Here is a 20,148-nt window from a genome sequence, read left to right on the forward strand (position 1 = left end):
TTTATGCTCACTGGCTGTTGGGCAAAGTCCTATAGGTCCCCTATATAGATGTACAGTTACAGACTGTAGCCCATCTGTATGTACAGTTTATCAGTCACCCTCTGTCTCATTCATCGAGGGTCATTTTCTGACCACAAGATTACTGCTGACCAGATATTATTTGCGTAGTGGACTATTTTCAGCACAGAGATCCTCTAGTTATATAAAAAAATCCAACTCTGTGGTCAGACCATTAATGAGGGGCTATGAAGATGGTCAATTCACATTTCCAGTAACAGCAGATGTGCTATGGTATATAACTCTTTGTCAGCAAGGTGGGTTTTATATAGCAGATGTTTATAACCAACTGGCCAATGAAGTGTATATTACCACATTTACCCTTTTTCATCCATTAAAACGTTTAAAAATAAAGTGACTGAAAAGAACTGGGGAAGTGATGTTGAGTCTGCAGTCTAGCTGACATAAAGCAGAGACAGGGATAATTCTTTAGGTGAAGTTGCAGAATGCAGTCTCAGTAACCTCAGCATTATGGCCCTAGTAAGAATAGCCTAATTGAGATAGAGAGTCTGATGATGACAGTTATCAGTGGTCTCTGCTGAGCTGGTAGAGTCTCATTAGGAGGCAGCAGGAGAGGTAGGCCAGCAGGAGGGTGTCTAGCGTGGACTCTAATAGAAACTTTCAGTTCACAAAGCAGACAGTGTATAACAGGCCACAGCTACACTGTCATTGTGTTGTATTCTGCCTGCTGGGTGTAAATGACTCCTCAGTGAATAAAAGAGTAGCATGGAGTGGGTAAGGTACATGTGAGAGCTTGTGAGCGTGCATCTTCATAGCTGTCTGTAAAGTAAGAGAGCAGGTGCACGACCTGTGATTGACTATAATCAATCAAGGGCCCTGCACATAGAAGAAGATAAAGATAACAAAGATAAAAAATAAAAACGAAGATAAATAATAATAATATTACAACAACAACACCAATAATAGTACAATGAGAATAACAATAGAAATATTCTGCTTATTAAAAATAATAAGCAGAAGACACAAAAATATTGTTTTTATTGTTTGTTGTTTAAAAACATTTTTCAGCAGTATGTTTTTGCTTGTAGAAACCATATAACATTGTAATAAATACAAATAAACATAAATATAGTAAGAATGTAAAAAGAATGTGTTGTCTTCAAGAAAGTAGTTATCTCGTATTATTGAGCCAAACCAGTTACTGTCCAATGCTCCCTGCTGGGAGGTTTGGCTGTAGTTAAGCAAACACATCAATATACATAAAATACATACTTATCCTGTCAGTGTTATTTGCATTTAACACAATAATAATGGTTTATTTTTCTAACAATTAAATGCTCTGTACATTGTGTGTGTTTTTTGTTAAATATAGCAAGTAACAAATTACCTTCCTTATTCTTTTATCTTTGTCCACAGCGTATGTGCTGCAGGTGAAGGTGGAGATGGAGCTGGAACTGCAGCAGTATGAGAAGGCTAAAGCCGTGCGGGAGGAGCAGCTAGAGAGACTCACTCAAATCTGCCAAGAGCAGGCGGTGAATAACACTCAACATTCATCCGTTCTTCTACTCTCTCCTGTCACTTTCTACATCAGTGTTGCTCATACTAGCATTTTTTCCTTGCCAAACACACCTGATTCAAGTTATCAGGTAATCACTAAGTTCTTTATGAGTTCAATGAGATGCATAAACACAAATGTGAAGTTCATGTGGCCTCAGCACTAGATGCACTGTATACACCTAAACAGCATATTTAGCTTTACACCAACAGAGGGCAGCAGTGACACATGAAATCAAAAAGCACGTTGCTGAATAGGAGGGGCTCCAGTTTTTTGGTTTGTTTGCTCCTTGTTTTTTATTTGTTTTTGACATAATATTATTTAAGTAATTCCCAGTGCTAAAAAAACAAGAGATGTTTGTTGTGTAATATATGTTTGGTTAATGATCACTGATGTAAAGTTGTTTTTATGTCATCACCTGTCTGTGAGGTCTTTGACTTTTCTTGTAGTCCATAATCACTGTATTGTATTTGTTTAGACCAGGGCTGCCCAAAGTTGACCCCTGAGGGTGTTATCACTGCCTCCTCACCTAATGAGAGCTTATTCAATTTGTATTTTTTAAGCATTTTAGTAACAAAATCTAGTGTACTGTAATACATTTAAAAAAACTTTAACTTTTTAATTTTTGATTTTTATATTGTACCTTATATTGGCTATATTGTTTTTTTTTTCTTTCTGGCCTTCAGACAACCAAGAACATTACACTTTGGCCCTCAAAACAAAAAGTTAGGGCACCCGTGGTCTATACTACTTTTCTGAATGAGGATCAGGGGAAGCCAGAAGCTCCTATTTCACATAATAAGCTGCCATGCTGACTGTGTGACGAGTGCTCTGCTTCTGCTGAGCTTTCAAGTCAGATAAAAGCCAAAGTCCCATCCATTCTAGTGAGTTCTGTCCCAGCAATCAATAGTGAGAGAGCCCATGCCTTTACATCATGGGAATGTTCTGTTTTCTCTGGGAGAAAAAGATAGATTAGATAATGAGAGTAATGTCCAAACATGGCATCTGTAGGGAACTGACTTGAGGCTTGTCAATATCAAAATTCAGATCTAGAGTAAATGTAGTTAGTGGATTGATTAGGTTCAGTGAGTGGTGCTTGATGCGCCAAATGAATGTAAGGACTCGCCTTTGGTGATCATATGCACAGTTTCTGCAAAAGCAATGGGGTCTGTGCATTTTAGGCAACATAATTAAATGCTGACAAAGATAAAGGGTTCAAGCTCAATATATTCAAAAGTCTTTTTAAATCTCTTTCTCTCTCTTAGTTTGAGATCAGGCAGTTGCGAGCTCATCTGGCCCAGCAGGATTTGGATCTGGCTGCAGAACGTGAGGCTGCTATGCAGATCCACCATGTGTGGGGCAAGCAGAGCAGCAGCTTCCAGGAGGTAGATGGCATGGGGCCTGCAGGATCCGACACCGAGGCCAGAGCCAGTACCAGGGAGCCCGGAGCAACGACAGGTATAATGCTGATCCAGAATATGGAAACATTTCACGTATTAATATTATTGTTATTTTACTAAGTTATAATTTATATAGTGTAAATTCTTAAAGGATGTGATGTTGAGAGTAATTGGGGACCAGCAACAAGGTATTAGATTATAAATATTTATTATTATAATTAAAAATACTGTATAGTTATAATTTTTATAACAAGTTATGTAGCATTTATAATTTCTCATAAACATTTACCTTGAAGATATTAATTAAACTGAAACTCTTAATTCTTTATGGTATACAACTGTCATTTTACAATCATCTACAGCTCTAGTCATCATTCTGGTCATATCTGAAATGTCTTTTCTACAATTTGTTTAAAGCCTGTGAAGCTAGATTTTACTAGCACCATGTTAGGATGAGTTTATGTAGGTATCTGTGACAAAATTGGCTTTACATTATTGAAACCAGTAGCCTATGTGCTCCCTTTTTGTCTTGTCACACCAGTAGGGTTGCAGGTTACAGCCTCCTCTTTGTCTACTGGTGCAATGAGATTATTACTAGTTTATGTTGTGGCAGTTGAATGACAAAGCCTGTCATTAGCTCAGCATAATACTGTATATTTAATTCCATACAGTATTTATCAGTCTGTCTTCATGTTGCACAGCAAGAATTGAGCAAACACGCACAGTATCACTTCCATGTAAATGACTGTAGCAAAGACCATAGCACAGGACTAACAGTGTGTAGCCTGCCTGGCTGTGTGTTCTGCTCTGTATTCATTATGTCAGGTCACATTGGGATCTGTACAGCATGCTACAGCTGACATGCTTACACACGCAGTGCTCTGTGCATTGGGCCATGTTTCTCCTAAAAGAGTACTCAGCTATGGCACAAACATCTGTTCCTTTCACCTGAAAAAAAAACCCACAACGGGCTCCCAGCAAGCCACACTAGGGCCCCTGGAGGTTTGTGGGAGCAGGAGCCTGCCTGTGGCTTTTTTTCTTCAGAACACTGCTTGGACAAAAAGGGCTGTCAAAGTAGGCCCTGACCTCAGGGGAGCGCTCAGAGATAGAACGAGAGTAGCCTGGGGGTGTGGATTTTAGTGGTCATCTCTTATTCACACCATGATGAGAGTGAACGAGCTAAAGACAAAGACCCCCTATTTGATGTCAGATAGAGGTTCTCGATGACTTGCTTTTCAGGACTGTTTAAATCATGGGCAGGTCATGGCACCGCTCTAATATTTATTTTCTCGCGTCAGAGAGAAACTCTATAGCCTGCCAGTTTAAATCATCATTTTGGATGTCCCCTTAAAGTTCCGCCAACCAAATTCCTCACATTTTCAAAGCAGATAGAAAAAGTAAATAAAGAAAGTGATAACATGATCAAGTTTAGACAGCACATAAAATCCAGAGCCAGACAAACAACAAAAGCTGTCAGGCAGTGAGGTCAAAGCTCAGAGTGCACAGCACAACACTGGAGGACCATTAAATCACCTGGCACTGCTTCACTGCCTTCTCTCCCTCACTATATCTCTCACACTCCCTCACATGTTCTCTTCCCTCCTCTTTCTTTCTATCTAGCGCTCTCTCTCTCAACTGAGAGTAGAATAAAAGCAGACAGCTTTTAGCCAGTGTGTGCTCATCATTCTCCTCATGTGTTATTCATCCCACAGTGATTGTCTTGCTGGTGTTTTAGGCTGCTGCGGCTCTCCTCCAGGGCCACTGTCATATGAATTTTTTAAACAGTAAAAAATGAATGAAATAAAGGCCCAGTGAGTTGGGGATGCGTCTCCGGGGATGAAGGAATGGCACTTAGACAGCGGCAAGCGTTGCCGCTCTGCCAAGTGGATCATAAGCCCTTTCACCCAGCCAGTGAGTGCAACCCAAGCCCCAATCCTGACCAGCCAACACACACTCCATTAGTGTTTCTTCCATGAGCTGCCCACAAAGCAAAGCTGGTGTCTTCATTGTTAGACTGCTTAGAGGCTGCATGGCCCACGTGCAAGGAAACCACCACACCAAAATAAAAGCGTCCCAAAGCAAACCGGGTAGTGGTATCCTCTAACTTTGACTTGTTTTTGTTGTGTCACATGAATGAATGCTGTGGCTCTCATTTCAGAGAACATTGTTCAAGATGACATGAACAATTACATCAGCCAGTATTACAGTGAGCCAAGTAGTGGTAAGAGACACGTTCACGCACACAATTACATTACAGGATTATGTGATGTCTTATCATTGCATGTATTTTGCTCTTCAGCAGTGGCCACCAACCCTCTTTTCTACTTTTCTGCATATGTGCTACCACACTTCTCACCTAGAACCACTACACCTGATCCAGTCCAATAAAGGACTTCTGACATTATTTATGGCTGGTTTGGACTAGACAAGTGTCACCAATCTTATTCTCAAAGGGCTGGTATTGCTGCAGGTTTTCAGTTTAACCAAGCTGGAGGACCTCATTTAACTAATCAATTTTCTGTACATGGAAACAAGCTGATTATACAAGTGAGAAGAGAAAAAGAGCCACACTAGCTCCTTGTGGATAGAATTGGTGACCCCAGGACTACAATCTAGAGGATGGTATGGTGCGTTCATCAGATGGTCTTTGTGAATTATTGTTTACCACAATAAAATTGCAAGTAAACAGCTGACTCAGCTGTAAATTCAAGTTGTAAACTTGGGTAAGTTTCATGTTACCTGAGTTTATGGGATGTAACCCATCACCAGCCAGCATATTCACCACATTAACACATGGATAACACATTACCCAAGCTTGAATTAGTCCATCGGAGCAGTATTGGTCACATAAGTTTAACAGTTGCTGGTGACCATCCAAACACAATCTACAGAACGCACCACTAGATCTCCAAGTCCATGGCTGGTGACCGCTGCATTAGAATATAAAAAATGCGATAAACTTTCAAATATACAAAAGCAGTAATATGATTCTTGTCATTACTGTAGATATTGGGGTTCCAGACCCAGGTGCACGCATCATAACTACTGCAGCCATAGACGTGCACCTGCCCACTAACCCCAGCCAGCTGCCCCCATCCCTGGTGAGTGCAGATGGGCCGGGCAGCCGTCTGGAACGCACGGGTAGCTGTGTGAGCGAGGCTTCAGCCACCACGGTGTCTCGGTCCAGTTGCAGCTTCACAGCTCGCCAGCACAGTGTTAGCAGCCAGACACTGGGCTCCAGCAGTGACTGCAGCTCCACGGTGCGTGAGGCCTCTACGTCTGACTACAGCGGCCGCCGTTGCTGCCCACCACCATACTGCAGCCCACTGGCCTTGGGTGCACAAGATCCAAGTGCCGTAGTCAAGGAGCTGCTCTCATCCCTTTCCGAGGACTCTTGCCTGGCCCAGAAGGGCCGGGTGAACCCAGTCAACCTGAAGTTGCCCAGTCCGGCTGGCTCAGTCAAGGCCAGCCCGGAGCTGGAGCACAGGGTGAACATTTACAATAAGAGGAACCAGGAGAGTCTGGGCGTGTTCCAGACCAAACCTCTGATCCACCTGCAGGGGACAGAGCCGTTGCTGGATGAGAAGTACAGACTCATGGAGCCTGCAGATGCTCCGCTGAACCGTGTGCCGGACACGTAGGACAAAGAAGTGCAGTATAGTGGCCACCAGCACCATCTGAAGCATCCTCTGTCTCTCTCTGATTCTCTTTCTGTCTCTCAGCCAGCACTACTGACTCTGACTCTCCCAAGCTTCATGCTCTCTAAAGAGTGGCTCACTGAGTGATGCACTAAGGACTTTGCTCTCAGTTGTCTTCTCAAGAGGGGTTCCCCCACTTAGGGCAAGGAATTCTTGGCACACACCCCCTCTCTTTCTCTCTCTCATTCAAGCAAAAGCACTTGAACTCTGTGAGTGTCACTCCTGCCAAAATTGCACAACCTTCCAGAGCCCAGGGAGAGGCACTTCGGGAGCCATCAATGGAACATTTATCAGGAATTTCCTATTTCAGTGTTTGTCTATGTTTGGTGACCGTTAAAAAACCAGCAATGGGACAAAAACGCACTCAAGCTTTCAGACAGCAGCGCAGTATTGAAAAAATGAGGCTGGGAAGACTTGTGATTCTTCATGCGTTCTTATTTCAGGGTTCTGGTCGGGTGGTGGGGCAATGAGTTTTTATTTGTTTTATTTGTATGAATAACACAATGTACAGTCATACTGATCTGACTGCTGCAGGGTTACATTTGATCTGTGTTCAAATGTGTCAAGCTGTGTTACTCAGCCAAATTTCTTACCTTTGCCTTTCTTACTGATGCTAACGTTTGTATTCAGAATTCTATGACAGAAAAAAAAAATGCTAAACTCAAGTATTTTTAAAACCTGCTGAAATTTCATGGATGAGAAATTCAGGAATATAATATTAGAGGGTTTTTATGAGAAATGATGGATGAGAATGTTGTCATAACCCTTAACCTTAACCCCATCCTTATAGCATGAGCCTTTGAAAAGATCTCTGCTTTTTGATTGAGGCTAACTAATCCTGTGTTGTTAAGGCATTTTATAAACTGATAATGGGAGAAATTGTCAAGCAAATAAAAGCTGGTAAAATTATGGAAACCGGTGTTTTTAATTTATCTGGCTTTTTTCCAACTGATGAGGGGTTTTAAAACAAACATGCACACACAATTATACTCCTGGCCTGTGGGAGGTGCAGGAGCCTATCCCAGCACTCATTGGGCAGAAGGCAGGAAACACCCTGGATCATTGAGTTTTAAAATATTTAGGACATATTCTGAAACATAAGAAGGGGAAAACTTGATTACAACAGATTTTTTGCAAACAGAATTTTGGTTATTGCAGTAATTTATCCAGGCCAGGTTATACAAGCCCAGACATTAAATTAAATGGCTTTTTTTGTGCAATTGAGTAGAAATTGAGCTGAATGTCTAGAGTGAACCGAAAATGCTTCATTAAACAGAAAACAAAAAAATGTTTGTTAATAAAAATGAAACTCAGTTTAGAAGAGGACAACTGACATTTATTACATGTGCTGTTACAAACTGAGTAAATACAAAGTATTCACATGGTAAAGCCAAAAACAATGCTACTGGTAGATCTGAGCAGGCATAAGAATATCTCTGTTACATTACAAATGTTATCAAATACAGTAATATGTAGACTGAATGCTTTATCAAAGAAAGGCCTGATGTATTGTTCATAAGATTTGTTTGTAACAGCTCTGTTATAGAATAAGTGATAACTTATCCATAACTTCCTCAAGGCAAGCTTATGATCAATTACCACACAATTACCACCAAGTCTCCCAGGCCAAAATGAGTGTGATGAGCGTTACTTTTTCAGAGCCTCCGTCATCTCAGGGACAGCCTACAGGTAAATTAAAAAAATATATGACATTTAGGTATGCGATTACTACAGCATATTCCCATCAACAGGCACAATGTTTACTATACTACTAATATAAAACAGTTTTTTCTTTGTAACAAACAAACAAACAAACAAACAAACCAACCATACACAATATATAGTCCATTAACTAAAGAATCTAGAACAAAAGACAACAGAAAAGAGCATCAGAATTTGCACGCATCTTCTTTTAGAGCCAAGTTTCTCAACAGGCTGAGTGACATGTAACTATCCCAGTAGGTCAAAGCAGAGGTTCTGTGTGATGCAAAGCAGTTGAAAAACTATATCATTACCCGAATATGTCCCCCAGATCACTTTTCAATTTAAGGAAACAGAGAAAGCCCATCCATTTTAATCAGTTATCCGAGGAGTGATCACATGTAAGCTGATCTTAGAGCAGCTCCAGCCAGCTCTCTATCATTACCAATCACTTTTACAGAGTTTACTCACACACCTGCACCAAGCACCACACAAGTTAAATAAAAGATGAACGACAGGGCAAACACAGGGAAATAAACGCTGCTAGGCTTACAGGCGCTAAACATCAACAACAGACGGGTGCTGGAGTGTGCAGCACCCCTCTGGCACTCAGAGTGTGTATGCCACTCAAAAAGTACAGAAACCAGTGGGCCATGTAAAGCATTGGCAAAGGGGCCTTGAAAATAAAGGTGAAAGCCTACACCCCACACACTTGTGAGAACTATCAATTACTTTTCTGGTGTGAAGGAGAAAGAGAGCGAGAGAATACATGTGGATACATGTGCTTTCTGTCTCTCTCTTTCATCAACATGTAGGCTCTAGTTCAGGCTTGAACCTCTCCTCTGATTAATGCAGTAGCTCAATAATTCAGCAGAAGCACATTTCCATTAACTGGAATAATGTGTGCTGTAAAATTTATCAGTGAAAACACCGGCTTTTATTTCTCCAGTCATGTTTTTTTTTTTTTTTTCATTTCTGTTCTACCTGCCATTCCCAACTGGAAAAGACTTGCTACCAGATAAACATGTGACCTCGTCCCACAGTGAGTCAGTGGGTATCTGGGAGTATGAGGACTACATGAACGGCAGCATAAAAAATGGCCATGGCGTGTGTAAAATCAAGTGACTGTTCTTACAACACTTCAAAATTTTATGAACTTAATTTCTAAACCTGATTTTTTGCTGTTACATTTTCTATGTATGGAGGTAGCTTACCTTGAACAGGTCAGCCACCAAGCCGTAATCTGCAACCTGGAAGATGGGGGCCTCGGGATCCTTGTTGATGGCAACAATAGTCTAAAAATACATAACCAGCAGCATTAGCACACATTTTTCCACGGAATTAAAAGGACCAGCAGACTAAACTCATAAATGAAAATCTTTGGGGAAATGCATCTTTGAGATCATCTAAGTGTTTCCTAGATCTGCAGTTATGAAACATGGAGCATTTTTTTTGTACTTATTTACTTACTCCACCCTGCAGTATCTAACAATAAATTAACATAGAGGACGTTTCCAGTGTATGACCATTAATAGAGCTTATGGAAATGAGTCAGTTGATACATGGAAAAGATGTGGGTGGTCTAGCAAGTACTTGAAGTAGTGGCACAAAGAACTGCATTGACAAGACACAGAAGAGGCAAAAAAACGCATCTGAATTATACATGCAGGTAAAAAGCTATTCCAGATCACATTCACAACTCTACATTTGAACACACAGCATGCTCAAGCCAGGAGACGAGGTGGCACAATGTGAAAAACCTAGAAACGATTGTTGGCATGGCAACAGTGGGGCTTTCACATTATTGTGACAACTATATAGACTAGCAGGACACAATTTTGATTTGTATTTGCAATTTAAGCAACATTTCCCTACCTTACTGTCCTTCATTCCAGCAAGGTGTTGAATGGCTCCAGAAATACCAACTGCAATGTACAGTTCCTGTGGGCAATGAGAAATGTTTGAGTATTACTTTCAGAGAAATGCTTATCATAGGATCAAAACCAAATATCAGACAAAAACTAATGCCATTTCCCTGACACTGGTATAAATAAAACAGTTGAACTTTCAAGGGTCCAACAGAATATCCAATTAAATATTGTGAAATATATAGTTCTGGTAATACACTGCAATGAGCTAAGTCAGGACATTTTGCCTACCAAAACCTGTTAACCCTGGTAAAACCACCACAAAACTTGGCCACAAATGGCTTTATTCTTGCATTATCTAATCAATACAATTTTCCTTCAACTAAGCAGGTGTAACTGAGAAACGTTAAAAATCTGACAGATAGCTTTCAATATAACTGCCATTAGTTGACATTAATTAATCTATGTAATCAAAAAAAACATCATCTCTTTATCTGAATATTCTCACAGTAATGAATCGTTCGAGAACTGAAGCGCTCTATTCATCTGCTTTCAGAACCCTGCTACGCTATTCCTTAATTGGTTGATGCCTCAGGCACCAGTATGACCGGTACAAATGTGCTGTTGCAGGAAAAAATGAGGCTCCTGCCCACAAATAGCACTTGTACAGAAAGAAAAAAATAATTATGATATAGATAATATAATAATACATATTAAATGCACAAACCATTGTACATACATTGATCTGTTGCAATCACTCAAAAAACAAAACATCACAGAAGCATATTTCCAAATGTTACACTTGCCTGCACACCTAATCTGTGTACACTACAAAAAAAATTGCAGTGGTCACTGGCAACTACAGGCAACTGACCAGGCATGACATTCAACCTCTGTCCCACTGAGCATTGCTTCATAGCCATCCTTGCTTGCCCATTTCATAAGCCAGAGCAGCTTATCCAAGTAATCCCTCAAAAGAGGAGTGCTTAGGGGGGTGTAGCATGGAGGAGTCCCCACCACCCCTCTCCCCTCCTTCGCCAACCCTTTCCTCTGGGGAGGAGCCCAGCACCGGCTCTCAGCTTAATGCACTGGCCTATGAATATTTTAGTGCTGTTTAATGTGGCTGCCGTGCTCTCACAGGAGCACAGCATCAATTTGTGAACACATAGGCAGCCTGAGTCCTAAAAGCCAGGCCACATATTACTGTAAGAGCGCCAGACCAACACAGATGCTGTTTTACTCTAACTCAGCACACAAATATTTCTGGATGGATTCAGAGAGCAAGAAGGTTTCAGGAAATGGTTGCATATTTACATTTCACAAGTATTCATAAAAAATCTTCCTCAAATATTTGAAACTGCTAGCTGAGAACTGAACCTTATCATTGGTTAAGAATAAAGCACACAAGAGCAACACACACCATTCATTTTTGACATTTGTCCATCAGACTAAAGCTTACTGTTCACTGTTCACAACAGCAGAACTTGCATTAACTGCAAAGCTGACAGCAGGTCATGAAAACAAAAGAATAATTTTTTTCTCATCAAAACAATGCCCAAGGTCTAAGATTAATATTAACCACTAGGAATTTTCAGTCGACAGTAAAGGACGTTTAAAGCTCTCTACTTCATTTGCGTTTATGAACAACAGTTAAAACCTTAAGATTCCTTCAGGATGATTATGAATACATAATAGTCATGGGACGTCTGACAAGCTTGTCAAAACATTTGGAGAATTGGGTTTGGAGCTGGGTTGCCTGATTTGAGCTCAGGGCAGACATTCACAGTGGTCTGCTCCACTAATGGCTCTGGTAAATCATTTAGGAGTCTGAATGTGCCATTAACTACATTACAGCAGCTCCAAGCTCCTCTAATGTGTGGATAATGACAGTTGGGAGGTCCCACTCAGACTGGATAATGGAAAATTAACCTTTTTAAAGGGCAACAAGGATCCATCTTTATCAGACTACAAAAAAGACTGTGTTTGCTTCAAAGTTAGAGCCATTTATCAAATACTTCTGTCAGGGCGAAGGATATAAAGTATAATGACTTCTGATGGACTTTTGGTGAATTATCTATCCTGTTTATAAACAGTTCATTTGAGCATAAGGAGCTGGAGTCAGATCACTGAGTAGGGGAACATCCACAAAGGGGCATCATTTGCAAATAATTCCATTACTTACAGGAGCCACAATCTTTCCTGTCTGTCCAACCTGCAAGTCATTGGGCACATAGCCAGCATCCACAGCAGCTCTGGAAGCACCGACTTGGGGAATAAAAGTGATATTCAGTTTATGCCCAGGCAACATGCAGTGAAGTCTGGAAAAAATGTTGCTATATTTAAACATTCTGATTTACATTTCCTAAAACTCTGCAGTGAGAAAATATTACTCCTTACCAGCAGCATTTAACTTGTCAGCAAGGTCATAAAGCAGCTTGAAGTTTTCACCACTCTTCAGACCTCTGCCTGTTGACAGACAGAGGAGAGATGGGAATATAGTATAACATTATTGACAAGATTATGACTTGTCAAATCAATACTGGCTCGCTTTTCACCCTATTGATCGGCCCAACTCAAACCACAGATAGGGTTTAAAAATTACGAGCAATATTCACCACCATGACCCACAATTTTACTTTATCTATCAAAAGTTGAGGAATAGGATGCAAATTAAATACAAATATTACACCTCAATACTGACCATCAGTCTGTACCTGTTCTTAAGAAAAAGCTCATACCTCCAGACACGACCACTTTGGCACTGGTCAGCTCAGGTCGGTCACTCTTGGTCAGATTCTGTTCTAGCCACTCTGAAATCCCAGCAGGAGAAGCTGGAGACACTGGGGGAAAAAAAAAAAAAAGGGGGGGGGGGGGGGGCAAAACACTGTAACAGATGGCCTCTCCAAATTGTGTTTATTTTATATTTACATAAAACCAACATTTTTACTAACTAAAAAAAGTTAATTAGTCACTGAATTAGTCATAGACTGAGGTGAGTACCTTGTTCTGAGGTAGCACTTCCACCCTCTTTAGCAGCAGCTTCAAAAGATGTCCCTCTCACTGTGAAGACCTTGATTTTCTCATTGCACTTCACAGTGCTAAGGGCATTCCCTAGAGCAAACACAATGGCAAAATTGATAATTTCATCATAATTCACTTTTTACTAAAAACATGCAAATGAATATCAGAATGTTCAACTACCTCAGAAAACGATATAAAATATATATATAAAATGATTCATACTGAGCCTCTGAGGCCCATTGACTGAACTGGTAGGAAATATATATATATATATATATATATATATATATATATATATATATATATATATATATATATATATATATTTTTTTTTTTTTTTTTTTTTATTTATTTATTTTTTTTTTTAGTTGACCGCAAAAATGAATATTTATGTAACATGATTGCCAAAAGTAAAGTGTTTAAAATCATATGGAGGTATTTATGGCATATTTTTTGCAAGCAAATTTGTAAAAAGGGTTTGGGGATACAATTACTGCATTGCTGGTCAAAAAGTCATCAAGAACCAGTGGAAAAAAAAAATTAAATACAAGCAAGTGTGTCACTGGTGCACACCCATCCAACAGTAGTAAATCACAAGAGCAATCTAGAGAATTTTCATGTAAGAAAGACAAAAGGAGACATCTGTAGCTTATGTGACTGGGAATGCATTTTCAATAACATTTATATTGAAAGACTTCTGAAAGAATGATGGAAATGTGTAGCTACCTGCATAAATTGTCCTTATAAAAGTATCAGGGGATTTGATCTCAATGATGTCTGAAATAGGAGCCACATCCAGCCTGGCAGCCACTCTGGGAAGAAGATTCTGGAGAAGAAAACCCAAATTTGTCCTCATTACAGGCACCATGCACACTAATAAAATGCCGAAAACAGTTAGATTAGCTAATTAAAATGTCAAATGTAAGCATGTCTACTGCACATGTTCAGATTTGATATGACATTTCAGTTTTAACCATTCACATCAGTATAACTTCAGTTAAACACCACTTCAGTTTTAGAAGTTCATACAATTCTCTGCAGTGTCTAAAAACTCCAATGATCTTGAACCTCAGACAGAATACAAACATCCTGTCTGGGAGGGGAAAAATGCCTGGATGCAAAAAAAGGTGGTAACTCAAGTGTTTTATATAGTGACATAATGAAACCAAATCCACCACTTAAAAATCCATCATATGAAATACATCTAGCTCGTGAGGAATTTGAGACTAATACATCTATTTGGTCTTGGGTTATGCTACAGAAGATGCTGGTAAATGTATTACAATTGAATTTAAATACCATTAGATCTGCTGGCTGACAGTTTAGCTGCAGAATGACAAATAGCCATGCATATAATTGTGGAGAGGGCTTCACTTATTCTAGACATACTTCTCAAACAAAAGTAAGACGCCCAATACAACATGAACCAAGGACTGCCAGACATGATTCATTTGCCCTTTCTAATTCATAGTAATCATAAAAGCTCTCATTGAGTATAACTCCAACTGCTGAAAGTAAATACTACATTCTGCATTTTATGACCCACCTCTCTATTCATCTGTCTCAAAGGGGATGAGATAAATATCAATAACTTCAAAAGCGAAAACATAAAAAAATAACACCATAAAAGAATGAACAGTACTAAATAATAGTGGGTAAAGAATAGGCTGACAGTATGGTGACGATAACATTTCTACAGTAACCAGGGACCTTAGAGGAGTTATTAATGGAACAGCATAATCCATGTGACCATTACCGCCTCACAGACCAAAGAGAAACAAGTACATTTGTTTGTTTTTTTTAAGCTATCAGCCTGTGATTTTTATTATAGACTTATTATAGACCATGTTGTTCTTGCTGTACCACATGTTAACCTGTTTCTCTATCCCAAGTCACACTTGCACTTGATCTTGCTCGATACAACTCCTGTCTTTTAGGTTAAAAAATCTTTTAGGTACTTTTTAGCACTTTGTCCTCTTCTGTGTGCATATTTTTGTAAATCACTCTACATTAGGCCTTACCAGAAATGGCACAATACTACTTTACATTTCTGATACCAACACTGAAACCTTGTGCACTGGCAGATACTGATCTGATATTTTTTTCTTTAAAAACTACTAAAGTTTCAAATGAGTTCTTAAAGTTATGTACTTCACTTAAGATGAGTAAACAAAAGCACAATATCATGCTTTAACTATTCTCTACTACCTCACAGGAAGAAATGTGCAACTAACATCACATCACACAATGAAAGAGTGATATGAGAGTGAGAGTGTTTGAGGATTTATTAGAGGATTGGATTGAATCTTTGATCCAATCTAGCAATTTCTGTTGTAACAGCTCAATGATGATATCCATTCAGATATGCAATCTCCAGCATAAATACCAAATGACTAGTAAATGGTTTGGATTATAATTCAAATTCAATATATTAAATTTCAATAGCGTGAGAAGAAAACAATATGTAAATTTATAGCTCTTACAATTTCATTAGTATTCTTACTCAACTGTTCTTTCCACAATTCACAATGTTCATGAGCTGGTCAGCTGTGTCAACAGAACAATTTCATGTCTGTTAACTTAAAAAATTTGCAAATAAATAAAAATAAAAAAGGAATACTAAGCATGAGCATAAGTCAAAATAAAAAAAAAAATAATAAATACATACGCACAAACATCACCACACATTGTGTGCAACTTAATAAGAAGCAGACGAGTAGCATGTTAGGTCAACGCATAAGACCCAACTGTAGACCATGTGTTTGATTTTATTGCTGTTTACTGTATGTGCTATTATTGACAGCATACTAATTATCTTAACCAATTTTTTTTAATCTGCATCACAAATTTACCTTTCCAAAAGCAGAAGCTCCTGCACATATGTGTGTGAAATTGAACTGTTGTTGGGTTGCCAAGATGAGTGGAGTCAGATCCTCTGTGGAGGAAAGACATGAACCACATCTTACATAAGATTACATTAACCAGAGACACAATAACCATAAAACTCATGACAGTGTCATAACAAACAATTATATTTAATCCAATAAAATGGACAAAAAACTGTAGAAGTAATGATTAAATAACAGGAGCATTTTTATATTCACATGCTATTAGACAATTCCCTTTAGTTAACTTGTAACAACAGGCAATCAGAGATTATCAACAAAAAGGCTTCATCATGGAGTCTTAACACACTGCAGATCTGTGCATGTCTACTGATAATTCACACCTTGCTGTGCATTACTGCATAATTAGCAAATCAGTAACACATTGACAAAATCTGCCCTAGTTTAGCCAAGGTTCGAACGAGATGAAACCTAGTGTTTCTTTCATTTGAGAAATGCCCATGCAAATTCATACCTCATAAGCATTTTAAAACTTATTACATAAAAAGGCAAATTCACCGGTCTTTATAAAATTTACCTGGTAATGATCCTTTGTAGCCATCATGTTGCGCAACCAGTACCTTCTTCACACCCTTAACTTGAGAAAGTTGCTCTGCTACCTGACCACAAACGCATTTTAACATTTAAAAGCTGATCTTCAAATAGAGGGATGTAAATAATTCACATTATATAACAACATGATTAATCAGACAGCTGTTGTACCTTAGCACAGTTTGTTCCTGCAACCAGACAGGACACCTCACCACCAAGTTTGCTGGCTGCTGAGATAGCATTTAGAGTGATTGGGGTCAGTGTGTCATTGTTGTGCTCTGCAACAACCAGTGTGCTCTGAAACCTCTGGATGAGACTTGACTGGAAATAAAAAGACTACAGTCAATACTGGTTTACGGCACATGTATTCAAATATACACTACATTCATTCACGACTAAAGATGTTACACTTTAATGGCATGTGAACATAGGCTTACCACCACATCTATAAAAGGCAAACAGACATTTCCAACCAGATAGTAAACACGGCTGTTATTGGTTCAATCCAAACCAAAGTAGTTCAAGCCATGTAGTATTCAATAGCTTGGGACTTTGCAATGTACACATAGGGGGTGGGTGAAGCCAGAAGATTATATATTAACTAAAAAAATAAATAAAAAGTGTCAAAATGAAAGGTCAGAAGACTGTAAACTGAGAACAATAACTGCACATGTTACCTCCACAACGTACAACTAACTTTAAAATGATGGGGGTAAAATGCCACAGACCTTTCTTCAACAGTTATATCCTGGATTAATCCATTTGATTTTTTTGAATACATGTAATCTTCATACTTCTTTATAATTCTGTTTTAGATTTTTTATTGTTTTGTTAAAAATAAAAAGACTCATTTGACCAATAAGCTGAATTTAATACAAATTAAGTAAATAAGTTACTTAGAAAGCAAAAACCACAATTTTCAGATACCTGGTTAACTGATTTGAAAACTTTCTTCAGATTCGTGCTCATGCAAGTTCACAGAATATACTGATAAAAACACTACATTTCAGATATGGAAGTAAATTAACCTAGTTAAGTTCAAAGATGTAAGCCACCAAACACTTCTGCAAGAGACAGTGTCCGTGTTTGAAGCCGTAACGCAAGGTCTTCATAGACTGCATAACCTTGAGACACGGCTAACGGCTAACTAGCCTAACAACAAAAAACACAAGACAGCACTATCACTTAACGCACTGCGTACACGACGGCTTTGTGTAAAGACTAAAACTAGTCTAACTGCAGAGCAGACAAAACCAAAAATCACTGTCCAGTTTACTAAGGCTAGACGGTAAGGTTAGATGCTATTTAGCCGGTCTATCGTTAGCTAGTGTTAGTTAACCCATATTAAACAATATTAGCTATCCTATTACAGATGCCTTGCAAACTCCAATATAAACAACACGTGTACATAACTCAGATGTTTTACTACAGCATGTGAGGGTGTTATGATAACACCTAACATTAATTAAGTGTTTGTCTAACGCTAGCTAGTTAGCTACAAGCAGTAGGTTATATCACCAAGGCAGACTCTGGTCCAGATCTCGATCTGTCTCTCTCTCTTTCTCTCTCCCATACAACGAGCTGACATTTTACTCGCTCAGGCTGGACGCAGGGAACACGGTTATTGTGCATCAGTCTTACCAGAGTCCTGACATTTCTCTTGCTGATGGCCTTCAGCATGTTTGAAGCAGCAGCTCCTCCACACTGTTGGTGACTGAACCACAGAGCTCACAGTCAGGGCCGCGGTATCGCGAGATTTAGCGCAGATCTAGGAGAACTACCAGAAACGCCCACCCGAGCTCTTCGTCTGTCTCGCTCAAATTAAAGAGCCCGCACGTGATATTTTTACTTTACAGCCAAGAGAAGCATTTTGGAAGAGAAGTGGGTCTGTTTTGGCAAAATATCAGTTGTCATCCATCATTTTGTCCAAAAAAATTACTTTAAAACGATTATTTTTAATTTCTGAACGATTCATTCAAACTGTGTTTTGGTTTTCTCTGTTGACTTCTCTCGCTCAGCTGTGTGGGCGTGAACCTTCACGCAATGCATCTCCATGACAACCCCTTGATTGACAGCCTCTGCGTCAAACGTTACATTTCAGTAAGGCCCCTGGTTATTAAAACCTACAGATTCAATCTAAAATCAAATACACGGACATCCGAGCTCATCATCCGAACTTAAACTCCTGAAATCAGTTTCCAAACCTAACCTACAAAAAGAGCGTGCTGGTGTTTAACAGCCTGTGTGGCGGATGAACAGGCTAACAGAGCTAAACTCCACCGATTTTTAAAAGGTTCTTAATAATTCAGTTCATTTAGATGTAAACAGTAACGTAGAGTAGAGTGCCTGATAAAAACGGTTCATTGTAAGAGAAAACTGCAGACTCTGATTTCTTTATGGTGGTAAAGAAATCTGAGCCTGGTGATGGGAACCAGGGGTCGTCACGTCCACAACACAAATAAAGCCATTTTCTTTGCTATTCCAAAACAGCGAACCTTCACGTGCTTCTGAGTTTTTAAGTGCTATGTTGATGATAGTAAAATGACCATAAATCTGGAAAAATAACTTTTCTTTGGGGATTATTTTGCCTGTCAAGCCCTGCATGTACCCCTTCCGCCGTGAACGGACTGAAATCAATAGTTAAAATATACTTTAAGCCAAAGTTTACAAGACATCAAGCTCAGACATCAAGCTGACTATCCACAGCATTTTAATGCAAGAACTTGTGTGAGGGAGCTTTTAGAGGCATTAAACTCTTCAGATGTCTGGTTCCTATCACCACCACTGTTAATAGCTCTGATTCCGTAAACTGATCTCAGAACACACTAAACCGCTCTGAATGGCTTTGATTACATCTTAATCGCTTCATTATGTAGAATTTTTTTGAAAAATTATAATTCACTCTTGAGTTTAAATATATACTATTTTAATTTTTTTTTATTATAAATGTTTATATATTTTCCACTGAGCTTTTTAGTAGTACAGAGTTTAATAACACAACCAAATCAACCTCTTTATTTCTCTTTGTCTGTCTGATGGATTCTGTCTCCCTCAGCGTCCTGTTTTAAAGAGACCTCTCTCCTGAAATGTGGAGACATCAACAAAGTCATACATTATTTTTCGTTTTATTTTTATACATATATTGGTCGTTTTATTTGACATGCTCCGGTTTCTATTTTAGTCTAGATTAGGCTGCATCTCAAATGGCTCGCTTCCTCAGTGCTCTGTGCACCCCATTATGTGAGTTATGAAACTTTGGCTTCCTCGCTGAAGCAGTGCTCTGTTTATGGAGAAGGGAGTTGTGCACCTGGCCGACTCCCAAATGGCTCTTTGTTATACACATTATGCGCTGTTTGACTGTAGAAAAGACGTTATTTTAAGATCTACGTTGTGCACTACGTAGGGAGTAGGGAGCCATTTGAGATTCAGCCTTAGTTCTTACAAATTGCA

At 39.1% G+C, this 20,148-nt stretch overlaps 2 protein-coding genes across 2 annotated transcripts in view; one reads left to right on the forward strand and one right to left on the reverse strand.

The window, feature by feature from the left end:
* The window catches only part of tmem266 (transmembrane protein 266), a 63,937-nt gene extending 56,351 nt beyond the window's left edge, over window positions 1-7,586 (forward strand). The window contains exons 9-12 of the mRNA XM_017708312.2: window positions 1,435-1,550; window positions 2,839-3,031; window positions 5,132-5,194; window positions 5,980-7,586. Of these exons, the coding sequence (XP_017563801.2) occupies window positions 1,435-1,550; window positions 2,839-3,031; window positions 5,132-5,194; window positions 5,980-6,614 (1,007 nt within the window). The 3' untranslated portion in view covers window positions 6,615-7,586. The remainder of the gene's footprint in view (window positions 1-1,434; window positions 1,551-2,838; window positions 3,032-5,131; window positions 5,195-5,979) is intronic.
* Window positions 7,587-7,985: 399 nt separating this feature from the next.
* etfa (electron transfer flavoprotein subunit alpha) lies at window positions 7,986-18,473 on the reverse strand. The gene is made up of 12 exons (XM_017708311.2): window positions 18,340-18,473; window positions 16,870-17,019; window positions 16,685-16,766; window positions 16,114-16,196; window positions 13,988-14,087; window positions 13,241-13,351; window positions 12,979-13,080; window positions 12,638-12,706; window positions 12,423-12,505; window positions 10,248-10,313; window positions 9,587-9,667; window positions 7,986-8,354 (listed from the first exon to the last, which is right to left on the reverse strand). The coding sequence occupies exons 1-12, from the start codon at window positions 18,376-18,378 to the stop codon at window positions 8,319-8,321; spliced, it is 1,002 nt and encodes a 333-aa protein (XP_017563800.1). The 5' UTR covers window positions 18,379-18,473; the 3' UTR covers window positions 7,986-8,318.
* Window positions 18,474-20,148: the final 1,675 nt, after the last annotated feature.

Source organism: Pygocentrus nattereri, chromosome 11, assembly GCF_015220715.1.
Source record: "Pygocentrus nattereri isolate fPygNat1 chromosome 11, fPygNat1.pri, whole genome shotgun sequence".
Taxonomy (NCBI): domain Eukaryota; kingdom Metazoa; phylum Chordata; class Actinopteri; order Characiformes; family Serrasalmidae; genus Pygocentrus; species Pygocentrus nattereri.